The sequence below is a fragment of the Mixophyes fleayi genome, chromosome 1 (assembly GCF_038048845.1).
Source record: "Mixophyes fleayi isolate aMixFle1 chromosome 1, aMixFle1.hap1, whole genome shotgun sequence".
In the NCBI taxonomy this organism is placed as follows: domain Eukaryota; kingdom Metazoa; phylum Chordata; class Amphibia; order Anura; family Limnodynastidae; genus Mixophyes; species Mixophyes fleayi.
Window position 1 is genome coordinate 124829538 of NC_134402.1, and position 16983 is coordinate 124846520.

The window sequence follows — 16983 nt, forward strand, 5'->3', positions numbered from 1 at the left end:
TCTATTTTGCATGCAGCGGGAAGATTGATTTTCCTTGCAAATCGTTATTCCTCTGCTGAATCACTCTATATGTCTCTACACTGGTTGCCTGTTTTCTACCGAATCCAATATAAAATACTTTTACTAACCTACAAGGCCATAAACAAAGCTGCACCAACATACATCTCCTCTCGTCTCAAAATATCTCCCAACTCGGCAACTCCGTTCTGCACAAGATCTGCGTCTCTCATCCACCCTCAATACATCCTCCCATTCACGGTTACAGGACTTTGTTCGGGCTGCACCCACTCTATGGAATTCTCTCCCTCGCACAATAAGACTCTCCTCTGGTCTATAAACTTTCAAGCGTTCTCTGAAAACCCACCTCTTCAGACAAGCTTATAATATTCCTCAACCACCCTCTTAACCTCACTACATTACCCTATTACCACCTGTTACACAATTTCACACAAGGCAACTACCCCCTGATCAACATTGTTGTGTGACGTGACTCATAAGCTAAATGATCCCTTTTACTTTTGCAGTCTGGCTGGGCCAAAATGCAAAATGTAGACTTCATCTCATGTATCAAACTCCCATTGTCCCAAAGATTGTAAGCTTGCGAGCAGGACCTTCTCACCTCTTTGTCTGTTTTACCCAGTTTGTTTATTAGTTTACTGTGTTTGTCCCCAATTGTAAAGCGCTACGGAATATGTTGACACTATATAAATGACGATGATAATGCCTGTAAGTGGGATTTAGTATAATATATAAATATAGCAAACTCTAAATACAATTTTAAAAAAGGTATTGTTTATCTCAGAGATAGGAGCTATAGCCATCTGTGTTGTATATAAATAAACAAATTACTTAAGGCATGACAAACAAATCTGATGGGGGGAAGAAGCACTAGAGCATAACTTGAGTAGGGGTTGTGAATAATTTCATAGTAACATACTATACCATTAATATCTACAGTGACTATAGTTTAAAATTAATGTTCTTCTATATAAAACATTACTTATACCCCTTGCCTACTTTCCACCGAAAACTAACATCTGACCAATCAACCGGATACAAGTCCTCTCTGCATATCCGCATCAACACGTGATCATCTCTGGAGCAAAGCTGCCAAGAGGGTTAGATCTGCCTTAAACCAGGAATGAAAATGTTTAAAAATAGCAGAAGGAAAGTCACATCCAAGAGATCTAAAGGATCAGCATAAAATACACATTTTCTCAACCAGTAGTTATATTGTTCCTTTAAAACAAAAAGTTAAGGAAAGAAATGCAAATCTTTGTGGAAGTTTGTTTAGGATTTCTCTGTCTAATAATCCAAGAATGACAGAGAACCTGTGTGAAAAGCCTTTTCACAGGTTTAGCAGATATGAATGTATTCCATCTGTCTGCAAGTATGCAAATGCATTTAGGTTAATACTGGAGGGTCAGAATAACAACAATCTATTATGACTGTATGTTTGTGCTACACAATGTGATAAAACAGTTTCTTATTACTGTTGCATTATTTGTAGAATAATTCACCCCAAGCAACTATACACCTCACAGTCCTAACTAGCATACAATTAACTTATTGTCAAAGAAAATAGTGGAGTAATATCCACCCTCTCACATAAGAGTTGTTTCCACAAACCTATGTTTCATCAGTACAGCACTAATGTGTCAAGCACCAATCTGACTGGCCTGGACCAATGCCTTTCTTTCAACATGAAGGAAAACACACAGATATACTGCTGTGCCTATGGGCATTACCCAATAAATATAAAAAATAACTAAAAAATGAAACTGCTTATGTGGACAGATGAATGATTTCCATCAAAAGCTTCATTTAATAACTTACAAATTGCAAGCACTCAAAAATCCCAGTAAGAGAAATCCATCATACATACTGTATATGAATAAGCATGCCTCCACCTACCCTCCAACAACCAAAGGGTGTGGGTGGTTGTGCTCCTAAATAGCAGAGGGTGTCCAAAGTAAGACAGCACCTTTATCAAACAGTTGAAAATCTAAATAAAAGCACTTAAATCTGAGCAAAACCTACAGCTGTACAATAGGCAATGTTCCACTTACTTCCATGAACGATAGACTACAACAGGTGTAAGTGAGCTACATTTTGTACCCAGCACCATTTATTCACCCTGCCTGCCCATACTGAACTAGTATGTGTATATGGGTGACACTCAATACATGTATCTGTCACCATAAAGAAACATAGTATAATAATTACACATTAAATAGTACTTGGAAACTGTATGTGGCAGCTGTCAGCGTATTCTGAGCCACTTATGTGGAATGTGTACATGAACAGTGTGTTTTGTTATCAGTGTAAGAATAAATTCCTTCCTAAACCCTGAACAATAAATAATAAGTTTATGCTCTAAGCACTTTTGCTCCTTTCTCTGCCAAATGTTTCTCATGACCATGATGGAGGTTAAAATCACGGACAATTATGCAAAGTAAACACATCACACTGAGGATTTAGTCTGACTGTAATGTAGCACTTGAGAGCTCAACAATTTTCCTGAAATTTTGACAATACCCACCCAACTTACATCTTATTTTTCATTTTCTTTTGTTTTTAATGTATCAAGATTTTCTGACTTAAAGAGTGTGTACACATTATCAGGCTATTTAATAACTACAGTGCATTAGAATAAAAATATACACATAATTTATTACAGGGTACCTGAGGATTTCATTTGTATTAACCTGAATAGATATAACAAATACTGACATAACAGATTATGCCATAAACAAAGACATTCATTGTTTGATATTAATATATGCTAATGCCTGCTACGCTATATATACCTGAAGTGTTAAAAAAAAAACAAAAAACAAACAAACAAAAAAAAACCCTCAAAATAAACCTGTCCACTAGGATATATACCGTTGTGTTGTTAAAAGAGGCTTATAAGAAGGTCTGTACTCCAATGTGGTACTTTGCATCACACTGAATATGAAGTAAGATGGAGGTTTTGTGAACAGAAACTTTGGGTCAGAGTAATCAGCATGCAGTCTGGGTAACAAAAAAACTGAATTCACAAACCGGAATATGGCCAGTGACATTTGAAGTCTGAAGGCGAACACTAGTCTTTGTCATTTGTGTTAATGAGGACTGAGGATGAAGTGGGCAGTGATGGTGCCGAGGAGAGGGCTTAGTGGGTAAGAGGAGTGGATAGAGAAGGCTTATAATGTGAATTGAAGGGGGTGTAATGTCTGGGGGTGAGGGGTGATTGGTATATAAAGGTGGGGGGCTATGTGTAAGGTCTGCATATTTATTAGTAGATACCATATAAAAAGGTTTTAAAATTTGCTTAGCTCCTACACTTTTAGAATGACTCCTAGATTCTAAGAAAATGTTTAGCCCTATAAAAATACAGGAATCAGCATTTATTCTTTTTATTTCTATTCTACTTTTAATATTATAGTCTACAGTTAGATTGTCAGCTGTAAGAAGTACAATGATCCAGATGAAGGAGATTGACCGTCATTGAGAGTGACCACCTGGCTACTCGGACCAAGTAAATAAAAGAAGTCTGAGAGAAACAGTCCATAAAGGAAAGACATCTGCCGAACAAAGTGGGATATGTTCATGTATACATTAGTGTGATCGGGATACATATTTCCTAGCTACATGGAATATTAAAACTAAAAAGGAGCAACAACTTGCATGCTAATAAACAGTTAAAATGTGTATTTAATCAAACTTACCATGTTGTTTTTGTTTTGGATTGTACATTTTCCACCAACGAAATATAATAAATCCATCTTGTATTCTAGAAGATAGGAAATTACACATATTATAAATGAATGTGTCAGTCACTTTATCACTTTAATAGCAACAACTATGGTTTCAGAACATGTACTGACAAGATGTTAGAACCTTCAGCACAAGGTAAGAGAACACTAGAGCAATATGATTATATGATCTTATCATTATATGATTAAGTGCAGCAGAACTGGGCATCTGGCCTGGGTGACTAAGTTCCAAATAAAAATCAATACACAAAGCTGTTATGTAACCATGGCTTCGATCTCATTAATCAAGCAGTATTAATGTTAAACATTTCTCAATCATAATAAAGAAATGCACTTTTATCAGCTTAATGACTAAAGTCAAACATTAATTTGAGACAGATTAGCTTTGCTTAAATGTACAGAATGCTTTAATTTAAATGTACTGTAAAACAATGTATCAGAAAGATATTTGCAAAGGAATGCAGGAATTCCATGAATATATATAAATTGTGGAACTTTTTTTTAATTAGAAGTAAAAAAAAAAAAAAAAAAAAGAAAAATAATGATTCAAATTCAGATCTGCAGGTAGAAACACATAGTAAAACCAGGTGATTTTTAGAAGATAAAATCTAATCTTTTTAGACAACAGGACGGTGAAAGTAAAACAGAATGTCACTAATTAATTCTAGCCAAATACATAAGAGTAGTACGCCTAAAAGAAAAAAACAAACAATGGTGTGCCAGTATGGCAAAGTGTTACCTCTGTCTCCTAGCTACAAACAAGACCTACAGACACCAGTCCCTGGTATAAAGCAAGGATTGCTTGCTGTACTCTGTTTTCAGCACTAAGATACCTGGAGCTAAAATCCGCCACAATAAAATAAGAAATTGCCCGTGATACGGTTACATATAGCAGCAGCACATGGTAACCTGTTTGAATTTGAAAGTGAGGATCTGGAGTGATGTTATGCATTTTAGAAGGAACCTAACTTGTAATGCTATCTGCTTTTCAATTCAATAATTTCATTTTGTACTATTTGAAACCCCACCACCTTTCCCCCAATTATCATTCTCTTTCAACAAATTACTTTGTTGCTTACAGATTTTCATATCCTATGAAATTATGTGCCTGAGCTAAAGCCTACATGTGATTTGCTTTTACATGTTTTGAATCAGCAGGTCTGCCACTATATGATCAGTGTTACTAAGGATACATACATACATAATTAAAAATGATCTCATTAATAGGACTTTCTAATGTATGTTAAGTGCGTGTAAACAAATGTAAATAAAATTCATTACACCATATGATGCTGTACATTTTTGGCATTATGCGCGTTTAACTTGGGTTGCACTTGAGAGTATTTTTTTTCTAAACCTTTTTATTCCATTTCAGTGCATCCAGTGCACAACAACACGGTTCAAAACTTAGTCATATTAATTTGAGTATATTGTAAATGCAAGGAGATGAGGTTAAGAAGTGTTTACATATGCAATATGAGAAAACTTCCTGTTTTGTCACAGATGTGTTTAAAAGACACAGGTTGAACGCATTTGTACACACATTTAAAATGCATGTTATATGCATGCATGAATGCAAATTTAATGTGTTTTTAATCAATAACACATTGCAAAGACCAGTGTGTATGCAATCTAAAGCATTTGAAAGAGAAAGTATTACTGCACTTGTAAGGACCACACCATGAAAGGATATAAATACCCCTCCCCTATCGCCGCAGCCTCCAATCCAAGTAGTGATTGAGCGTTATAAAACGAACAGCAGCATGTTTTGCAAAATAAATAAATAAAATACAATACTTGTCCTAGCTCAAAAAAACATAACATACCTAATTGACATGTCTTCTGTAATATAGTAGATTTCACGTAGCATGATCTTTCCAGAAAGGACGGAGAAGGAAAACGATCCTATTAAAATTAAAAAAAAAAGCTGGTCTAAAAAGAATTCATATAAAAAGAGAAAACCAGTACAATTAACATGTTGCACCAAAATGCATTATGCTTTGTATAATATAATTATATATATATATATATATATCTTTCATTATTACTCATGTCTGCAGGGATGTTGCAATTCTGGAGGACAGTGGTTTGGGTCACTTATAATATGGAGTAAAAAAATTGTTATTTATTACATCTCTTGTGAAGAGTTAAATTGTTGCGTTAACAAATACACTACATGCCAAAGTATGTTGACACAGCTAACCAATTAGTGTGTTTGGCCATTTCAACCACACCCATAGCTAACAGGTGCATAAAATCAAGTATACAGCCATGCAATCTCCATAGTGAAACATTAGCAGTACAATGGGTCATACTGGCTCAGTGGCAGCCTGCACAAGCTCACAGAATAGAACTGTCAACTGCTGAAGTGTGTAAAAATTACCTGTCCTCAAATGCAACATCAGCACAAAAACTGTTTGTCGGGAACTACATGGATTGGGTTCCCGTGGCTGAGCATATGCACACAAGTCTCAATTTACCATCAAACATTGATCGGTGTGGTGTAAAGCACAAACCGGACTCTGTAGCAGCGGGAACTAATTCTCTGGAGGGACAAATCATGCTTCACCATCTGGCTGTCCGACACGCAACACACGAGTCTGGCTTTGGCAGACGGCCAAAAAGAACACTTCCTACCCGAATGCATACTGCCAACTATAAAGTTTGGTGGGACTGGAATAATGGTCTAGGGCTGTTTAACATTAAGATTTCCCTTAGCTGGAATAAGGGGCTATGATAGAGCATACAATGACATTCTAGACAATTCCAAATTTGGGGCAACAGACTGCGGAATAACCTTTCATTTTTCGGCATGATATCTCCTTGAAGCACAAAGCCAGGTTCATCTGAAAATGGTTTCCCGAATTTGATATGGAAAAACTTGACTGGCCTGCACAGAGCCCTGACCTCAACCCCATCAAATACCTTTGAGATGAATTGGAACAACGACTGTGAGGCAGGCCTCATTGACCAAATTCAATGGCAATCTCACTACTTCTTTGGTGGCTGAATGGATGCAAATCCCTGCAGCCTTGTTCCAAAATCTAGTGGAAAGCCTTCCCAGAAGAGTGGGGGCTATTACAGCAAAGGGGGAACCAACTCCATATTAATGCCCATGGTTCAGAATGAGATGTTCAACAAGCACATATGGATGTGATGTTTGAGTATCCACATACTCTTGGCTATTGTTCAAAATGACTTGGTATGCTGAAGTATTAAGACTGCCCATCACTGGAGATAAGGGGCCTAGCCCAAACACTGAAAAACAGCCCCATACCATTATCCCTCCTCCACCAAACTTCACAGTTGAAATAATGCTGCCAGGTAGGTAATGTTCTCCTGGCATCCGCCAAACCCCAATTTGCCCATCTGACTGCCAAAGCATGATTCACTCCACAGAACATGTTTCCACTGATCCACAGTCTGGTGTTAGTGTGCTTTATACCACTCCATCCGACAATTGGCATTGGTCTTGGTGATGTGAGACTTGCATATGCAGCTGCTCGGCCATGGAAATCCATTCCATTCCCACCGCATAGATTTTGTGCTTACATTAATGCCAGTGGAAGTTGGGTACTCTTCAGCTATGAAATCAGCAGTGCGTTGGCGACTTTCTACGCACCATGCACCTTAGCAGTCGCTGACCCCGCTCTGTGATTTTACGTGGTCGTAAGCTTCATGGCTCAGTTGCTGTAATTCCTAAATGCTTCCACTTTCTAATACCACTTACAGTTGACCATGGAGTATCCAGCAGGGATGAAATTTCACAAACCATCTAATTGCAAAGGTGGCATCCTATCACAGTACCACGCTTGAAGTAACTGAGCTCTTCAGAATGACCCAATTTCTATCACAGATGTTTGCAAATGGAGACTGCATAGCTAGGTGCTTGATTTTATTCACCTCTGGCAACGGGTCTGATTGAAACACCCCAATTCAATAATTAACAGGTGTGGCCAAATACTTTTGTCTATATAGTGAAGAAAGTGTGGAACACTGAAAGGATCATTGGGTATTACTCTGTAATGTATTTTATACTTCATTAAATGTTTTGATATGTTCTTCCAAGACTGTGCTGGTTTGTTCATATACGCTGAACATCCATGGAGATATATATCTATTTCTCTCTCTCTCATATATATATTATATTATATATATAAATAATTTTTTATATATTTTCCTCTTTTTGTACTCTTATCACCTAAAGAATGTAGTAGTATTGCCCAAACACCAATACACTCTCTTCACATGTCATGGCATTGGATATGCACCACTGGCTTCCAATTGGCTGCTGGCAGTGACTAGTTACAGAGTGCTAGGGCTACAATGCTACATGTCAACACATGTGTCTAGGTCTGGAGAGGTATTGATAGTCTATTAGTGGGCATTAATATTTCTGCAGCACATATTACCAGGCACTACAGCTGATATGGTAAGTATTACTACTATTACTTGTAGATTATTATTGGACATACTGTAGGCACATTACTGGGCACAAACTTATGGTGGCAATATTGTTACTGACGGAAAATTATTAGGCATGAACATCACTGGCAGTATTAATGCACAGTAATGTGCCCTATTTAAAAATATGCCATGTAGATATGTCATAGGGAAATACAACTTCTGTTGGATTATTAGTGGAATTAATGTTGCTGCTGATATATTAGTACTGGTGGAATGTTGCTGGGCATTACTACTACTAGTGGTTTAATACTGGGGACTGCAGTCACTGCTGGCATATCACTGAATAACACGTCTAATGGTGGTTTACTAATGGACATTGCTATTGGCATATTACAAGGCTTTATGACTTTTGCACTGCATAATAATGGACAAGCACTACTACTACTGGAATACTGGGTGCTGCTGATTTTGTCTGGTGGGTCACATGTGTGCTAATGAAGATCTTCAGTGCTACTGACTTCCTAACTGGATTACAGCTCTACTGCACCCCAACAGAGATCCATAAGCAACTGTGCAAGATATTAATAAAATATATTTTTGTTGTTCATCTTCATTTATATTAAGTTAAATATTAAAAAAAAATGTAATGTGTGGCCCTTTGGTGGAGTCTCTGCCCGCACGTGAGGGTCCCACAACCTAGCAGGTTGCCCACCACTATTCTATTGATTTATTGAGTTTATGTTGTTCTATATGTGCTGGTCCATTTATTCGATGTGCTGAAAAAGTAAAAGTAAAAGAATTAGTGTAGGTTGTACCTCGTCCCAAGTATAAACAACCTGACTGCTACTGCAATCCAGCCAAGATGGAATTCGCACCGAGTGATAAGAGCCGCTCGTCTAAATGTTAAAATATACAGTAATGCTTAGACTTGAATAATGTCACCCAAACCTTAAATCCCACTACTTCGGAATGTCACTACCACTTGCCTGATTCAAACAGGTGAAGTTCTAAGTTGATACAGGATATAAATTGGCATTTAAGCATAAAGGAATAAGATGTAATGGAACTATGCAATTTCACACCCAATGTTATGTTGGGGATTAAAAAAAAAGTTCTCTTTAAAACCACAAATTTAAGAAACTTTTAGTATTATAGTAAAGTATCATGCTACAAAGATGTACTCTGCTTAAGATTTGAAACATCACTAATCAAACATGTAAGTAGACTGAAACCAATAGTGTAATGTAAAAGCTCACAGAACTGAGCAGATTTACTTCATCCTCAGTAGCTTCCTGCTGTATCTTGCAATGCAGAAAAGTCTGATGTATAAACATTTTACATACCATGAAACAAAGATTATTTCAGGTGTAGATATATTTAGGAAAGTTACAAGTCATTAAACACCTGAATTCATCCTTGATTCTTGGTAAGCAATAGGAGAATTTCAAATAGAGTACAAGGATTCGTATGCGGTTTGTGTCAAAATATCACTACACAAGTCCTGCAATATAAGAAATGACATAGGATTCCTTCTTGTCTGAAATATACAAATCTCATAGAAAAAAGTGATAGATATAAGATTATATCTAATTATTTCTACAGGAGTACTTACCAATGTGTATGTATCCATGTTTGTACAATCTGTTTATCACCAATGTTAAAATAAGTCCTACATTCCTGGAATTGTAATAAGTAAGATAAATAATCCATCCGCAGGACAAGATGGTAGCTGCAATGAAAGACATTATTTTAATCCAATCACATTGAAAGAAATATATAACAGAATTTAATTATTCACTCACTGCAAGATTGTGGAAAAGTTTTTAATTGCAAATTTGGGCATTTACAGCTCAGCAACCTAACCAGTCACATAAATAGTACATAAACAAAACCAGTCACATTTCTTTCAGAATATCAGAAAGCAAGGTCACCATCAGTATTATAATTCTTATAGAAATAGCATGACAAAATATGCATGTGCCACGTCTAAATCACATAGACATACTGTACATCACTGTACAGATAAGTGAACAAGAAGCAGCACAAAATACACTAGAATAAAGCACACACTATACTTGCCAACGTTTTGAGCTAATTTCCAGAGACACTTTGCTGCTGGGCAGTTAACTCTAAACCAGTGGTCGGGGAACCGGGGTAAATTACCCCAAATTGGGTAAAAACTAATTTCCTGGGGGTAATGCTGCCGAGACACACCGCGCGGTCATCTGATTTTTATTTTTTTTTAATCACATGACCGCGCAGCGGCTCCCAGCAGTCTCTTCTTCTCCTTTCTCCCACTGAATGTTGGCCGGCCCGACGTCATTTTCACTGAGGAGCAGAGAGGAGCAGCGGCAGAAGAAAACAAGACAAGAAGAACAGAGAAGAAGAAAAAAAGAAGAGAAAAAGTCAATAGAAAAGTAAAATAACAGAGGCACATAAGGTGAGGGAAGTAAGAGAGGGGGGAACAAAACTATGGAGGCACATAGGGTGAGGGAAGTAAGAGAGGGGGGAACAAAACTATGGAGGCACATAAGGTGAGGGAAGTAAGAGAGGGGGGAACAAAACTATGGAGGCACATAAGGTGAGGGAAGTAAGAGAAGGGGGAACAAAAGTATGGAATTCCAATAATTAATAATATATGATTTCCTTCCTTTCAAATCAAGGGGGTAATGTCGGCGTATCTAAATATATTTTGGGGTAAAAGGTAAAAAAGATCCCTGACCCCTGCTCTAAGCACAACACATTCAGCACTGTTGGTGGGCCTTGGTGTTTGAGAACTCTTACATGTTTAGTGACCTTGTTTATAATATATTTTCTTTAGATTTTAAATACTAAGTTTCAATATATATTAAAGTCATAAATCCAGAAGAAAGATGGGAAGAAAATTATTATACAGAAAAGATGAACTGTTCTGTATAGTTTTTCCAACGCTCAACAATAGGGACATTATCATCTTTTATTTATAAAAGTGGCAGCATACTTCTCAGGGCTGTACATTTCCAGATTCAAAAACAATCCAGGGAGAAATCTTTAGTACATGAGACGGTGCCTATAAATTAGGGACAGTTGGCAACTCCACACATCTGTCAAGAAACTACCTTAAGATGTTGTTTGTCCAACACTCGCTAAATGCAAACACAGTCATGTTTGCTCTTAGCAGCTAGAGCAATTCAGCAATAACAGGTTTAGGAGCAGCATACGTTAATGAAATATCCTTATCACTTACACTATGTTAGCGAATAATAAGCTACTTTAAGTTGTTGCTTTCCATGAGACATTTCTGGTCTTTCTTTTCGAATTGCAATAATGATCATTACATTGTTATTTCCAACATTTTTACAAAATAAATACATTAACTATATGTAGACATTTAAGGACTCTTTGCAATTCACCAACACACGGATGCTCATTACACAGTCTTATTAAATTACGTTGTTAAAAGTGTGGTGCAAAATGTAATAAATATGCGTCACCATTGTCTAAAGAATGACACAGGTACACAAACCATTCATGCATTTTAGTCATAGGAACTCAATCTGCCTGCACACAACAGGCAGTGTAAGCACCAAATGAATGCTGCCTGCAAAGCCATGCGAGATCCTTAAACTGCTACAAGATTGGTATCTTTTCTGGCACCTCACATAAATAGGTCTTTGGACTGCCTCAGTTATGTCCCACATAAAAGAAGCTGCTGGAAGAAAAGTGTTGCACGACACGATAAAATAATATGCAATAAATTAGTCAAGCTTCCGCTAGAAATATTTATTTCACAAATAGCACAAGACAATTTGTATCAGTGCTTAATTGTAACAAAAGCAGGTGCTACACTTTTATAAATAATTATGATTCCCCTTTAAGATGCTTTTTATGTTTTCAAAACTTGCAACCAAACAGTAAAAGCTACAATAAAATAAAGATGACTGATCTAAAGGGTACACACAGCCCAAAGGTGAATGTCCACCACGGAACAGTTGTCTACTTGAGACATCTTGCCAGAATGACAGCTTCTGGCATAAACCGGTAATCATCTTCACTATAAATATTGCACAGCTTTATTCTAACACAATGTGATAAAACTGGATACAAAGAATGTGATTCTAAAAACAATTAGTGTCACGAAGACTAAAGAAACACAACACACCTTTAGAAGAAAATCAATAAGCATGAAAAACAGAAAGTTAACAAGTATTCCCAGAAACTACTTAATATTTAGACATGACAGTAATGCTATTTTCCTGCTCTCCATACCAACCACACATGACCCCAAGCCTCATGTCCATCCAGCTCAAGAGAAGTTTAATTGATGCAAATGTCAGAAGAAAGTTAAGTTCACAAAGAAAATGTATGAGATGTTTCTTTGTATGTTTATTTTATAGTAACATGGTTGAAGTTGTGGACGGTTTAGGCTGTATGGTGACAACATCAAATTAAGTCTACTTTTAAGAAGTGCTTAACAAATAATATCTGTGAACTCAATATCACCAGTTCGATTAGACGTACCGACAAATAGAGGTTGTCTCTTCCTAGGCAATGTAATCAATGGCCACAGATTAACAGTGGTGCACATAAATAATCTACAAATACATAACTAAACCTCCTGCTGCACTGAAAGTATAAGTAGCCAGACATTGGTATACAAGCTTTTTTTAATAAACACTCTTAATAAAAGGCACTTTTAGAGCTCATACACAAAGGCATTTGGAAAACCAATGCATTTAAAAAAAAATAGACAAAAAATAGGCAATTTCTCCTCATTGTAACAGAGCATAAGAAGCATGTTTTCAAAACTTCTCTGCAGCAGAGAGTATGGTATACTTAAGGAGTGCTGCTAGAGAACTATACTGTATTTTACTAAGCATTTAATGCTTCTGAAAGCTAATTCTAAAACTGACACCAATTGGGTGTGGGTCATGTGCTTAATTTTATGAACTATCAGCATCAAAGCATGTTTAATAAGCCATGAGAACGAACATTAAATGCATACAAATGAACACAGCCTTATGGATAAATATGTGTTGTTCCAAAGGGTTTCATCAAAGACGATTTGCAAAATGAACACTTTAATTTTGAGATTCCTTTAATAAGGAATAAAATGTTCACCATGTAATTTGTGAACAGAGAAGAAAAATCAACTTTAGAGATTGGAACTTACCAACAAGTAGCCATACAACATTGGAGTTATGTTCAGTGAGATATCCTTCAAGCTCAGTAATCGATGGGACAAAGCTCTCATTATTCTTATGTTCCATTGCGAGCAGTCTTTAACTCACTGCCTGAAACAAGATAAAAATATTCACATGCTTTTGGCTGAAGTCAGTATGCAGCATTTTATGTATGTTTCTTTTAATGATAGGTTACTGTTTAAAGGGTGCAGCAAAATAGTAATGATATAAAAGTGTGTAAATATAGTTCAATATAATCCTTGTATTTGTTGTTTAATAACACAATATAAAAGAGTTGCTATGATAACCGCACACTGGAAAGTCCATTTTCTCAGCTACATATATCTATCATTTGTTTATTCAGAATCAGCCAATAAAAGGGGTTTTCTACAAGGACCTGAAAACAGCTGACCAAGCACAGATTGCAGCTCATGACTTAGATGTGTTTCCTGATTCCTGAAACAAGTGTTCAAATAGAAAATAACCCAATACCGTAATATGCAGCAACTTTAGGTATTTTTGATCCAGTGAATATTTCCCCGCTGGAAACTTTTAAAAATGCAGAACTGTACCCTAATGTAAATTTTAAGGATATCGATCCATAACTATCTTATGGTTTACAAAGTAAACTCAATTGTGGATTATAACTACCAGAAGGTGCCCAATGCATATTTTTTCTGTGAAAAGGTACCCACATTGTTGGCTTGAACAAATCAATAAGATGCCCCTTTAACAGCATATGTGCAATGACAAACAGTTTTGAATTGTGTGCCTATTACAATATAATCCATCGGTGGAAGTTAGGAGGATAACTAGTTGTACTGATCACTTTGACAGTCATCCAGATCGTTCCCATTCAAAAGCTAATGCAATTTGGTATATACTGCTACTTTATATACTTCACAAGTATAAGTAGAGGCTGTTACATACGGTTTTAAAATAAGATTGCAGGCTTCTATCTATCTACTTAATGCGAGGACCTGAAAACGCACTTTACAGCTTTCGCCATTTTAAACAGGTGTCATCTGGTTGGAAATATTAAGAGGAATGTAGGCGAGATTAAATGGTGAACAGAAACAGACGGCATTTCCGTGGCCATTAGTATGCCTGAGGTGCTCCACAGATGCTGTTATAAGTATAATACATTATGAACAAGATCCAGCCTGTGACAAGGTATTTCTAAAATGTATGTGCGCTTCAAAAGACTTACTGTCTAGAACACCTGTATGGTTCTCAAGTTATACTATACATATCATCCAGATCATGAATGTGAAGTGATGAAAGAAAGGCTGTATTTACCATATAGGCGAGTAAGACTGGGAAAAAAAACAACAATCTTTCAAATAAAGAAGCACAGCACCACATTTCTGAACTGTGTCATTAACCATTAATGCAGTGGTTCCCAAACTTTTGCAGTTTGCGGCACCCTTATTTTTTTCAAGGCACCCCTACAAAATAATTACTGAGCACTACTGTTTTAGAAGTAGTTGGGTCAAAAAATTGTAATAAGTATTTAGGTCACGACAGAAATACTTATTTAGCTGTGTGCAAAAATGCCCCTCTGCAACCAGGCACACTGCCCCCTCTGCAACCAGGCACACTGCTCCCTCTGCCCTCAGTCACGCTGTCCCCTCCTCTGCCCTCTGTCCTCCGTCACGCTGTCCCCTCCTCTGCCCTCTGTCCCCCTCCTCTGTCCTCCGTCCCGCTCCCCCGTCACCCTCCTCCACCCTCCTCCTCCTCTGCAATCTGTCCCCCTCCTCTGCAATCTGTCTTCCTCCTCTGCAATCTGTCTTCCTCCTCTGCCACGATCCCTCTCACTCTGCCCCGCGCCAGGCGGCAGCCATAGAAAAAAGAAAGAACACATAAACTTGCCAATAAGCGCGGCGTCGGGACCCAACAGCCTCCTCTCTCCCGCAGCTGTCACTGACGTCGATATTCAGTGACAGCTGCGGGAGAGAGGAGGCTGCTGGGTCCCGGCGCCGCGCGGATTGGTACGTTTCTGTGTTCCTTCTTTTTTTTTTATGGCTGGCCCGCGGCACCCCTGGGAGCCACTGCGCACACTTTGGGAACCACCGCATTAATGGTTGGATGTTTGGTGAGGTTTTTTACCCTGTCGAGTCCAGTTCCAATCCCTATGTTTTAGATTAGTTTCATTAGGAATCCTTTTCTGTCTTTTTAGTCTCTCCAAATTAATATTGCATTTTCTTGATAGGTAGTGTAATTTGTAGTCATTTTTTCTAACATGCAACCAAGATAAAATTCTAATATTTCTTCTAAATGCTATTTTCTAACAACTACATACCTAGAAATGTAAACAGCCTGTTTGTCCAACTACAGGGATAACAATACTGTACATGTAGTGCATACATGTTCTTACACAGTTATAGGCCCCAGAAACAAAAATATATATCTATAAATCTTAGTTTAAGACTTTTTTTCCTCCTTGAAGGTATATTGCAAACCATTTGTGTGCACAAATAGAAACTAACTGGGTGAAGGTCCAAGAGGCAGTGGATAAAAACTGAGGTGATGGCGCATCTGTAATAGATTTGGGATCACATCTTCCCTGTTTCATACATGTCACATACTTCAGTGTCACAGAAAATGAGTGACCATTTCCGTAAACTATGAATAAGAAGTTTAAAGAGAGGTTGGGATGAATTGTTAAAAGTTTTTTTGCTTTTTCTCTTACATTTTAGTTTTCTGGGGGAGGGGTTTTTACAGTTTTTAAACTTTTGTATTTTGGGAGCAGATCTGTTCAGAAGAGAACTGATCCGTGTCCATCCTGCATAGTGGTTTATTTGCTAGCACTTCTGCCTCACAGCACTGGGGTCAAGTTGCCCCAGTTAAATCAGAGACTGCCAGCAACTCTACTGGTGAAACACATGCTTCAGACAACAAAATATGTTTTTACGTTCACTTTTTGTTGCACTTTTTCTTCTTGTTATCAGTTATGTGCCAGACACCCATTTCGCCATAGAAAGACAAGAGATATGGGGGCATCGTGGAGCGCAGTATGAGACTCAAGTGCAGCCAATGTAGAATACACAAGACCACATGCATATCTGAACATACTGTAGTATGATTAAAATTTCCGGATGGGTCACCACTTAAAGTACAGACTTGTGACACTACCTGTGCTTATGTGCATGCTGATACTTGTAATGACACAAGTCTGCACTTTTAATTGTGTCCTCTTCAGGAAATTTTAAGTGTTGCCATATCATAAAAATATAACTATAGCTCCACTGCTGATGAAATAGTAAGCAACTGTAATAAATAAAAAGCAAAAAAAAAACAAACCACTTATATTTAATCTATAATTACATTTGGGCCACTAATTAATTCTTAAAATAAATTGTCCCCATAAGAAAATTCTTAATCATTTTTGCCCCTCTACAAAAAAAAAAAAAAAAGATTGTTTATTGAAACTTTTTGTTATATTAACATTGTCCTGCAGTGTAACTGTGATGTGTTTGCCAATCTTGCCTATAGAAAACAAGAACGTGTTTTATCTGGTGATTTTGGATTCAAACTTGAGCGAGTTTGTGCTTAATCTCTGGTGACTGACTATAACATGGGAGAGGTAGGGGTTTTGAAATGGTCAGAAATAGCCAGAAATTGGATTTAAAAGTCAAAATCGCTGGATAATA

At 37.2% G+C, this 16983-nt stretch overlaps 1 protein-coding gene across 12 annotated transcripts in view; it reads right to left on the minus strand.

The window, feature by feature from the left end:
• Window positions 1–16983, minus strand: part of BLTP1 (bridge-like lipid transfer protein family member 1) — a 216124-nt gene that overhangs the window by 179921 nt on the left and 19220 nt on the right. For all 12 annotated transcript variants that reach the window (XM_075200283.1, XM_075200257.1, XM_075200247.1 and 9 more), the window contains exons 2-5: window positions 13321–13441; window positions 9781–9897; window positions 5588–5666; window positions 3714–3778 (exon numbers count right to left, since the gene is read on the minus strand). In XM_075200283.1, coding sequence (XP_075056384.1) covers window positions 3714–3778; window positions 5588–5666; window positions 9781–9897; window positions 13321–13417 — 358 coding nt within the window. In that variant the 5' untranslated portion in view covers window positions 13418–13441. The remainder of the gene's footprint in view (window positions 1–3713; window positions 3779–5587; window positions 5667–9780; window positions 9898–13320; window positions 13442–16983) is intronic.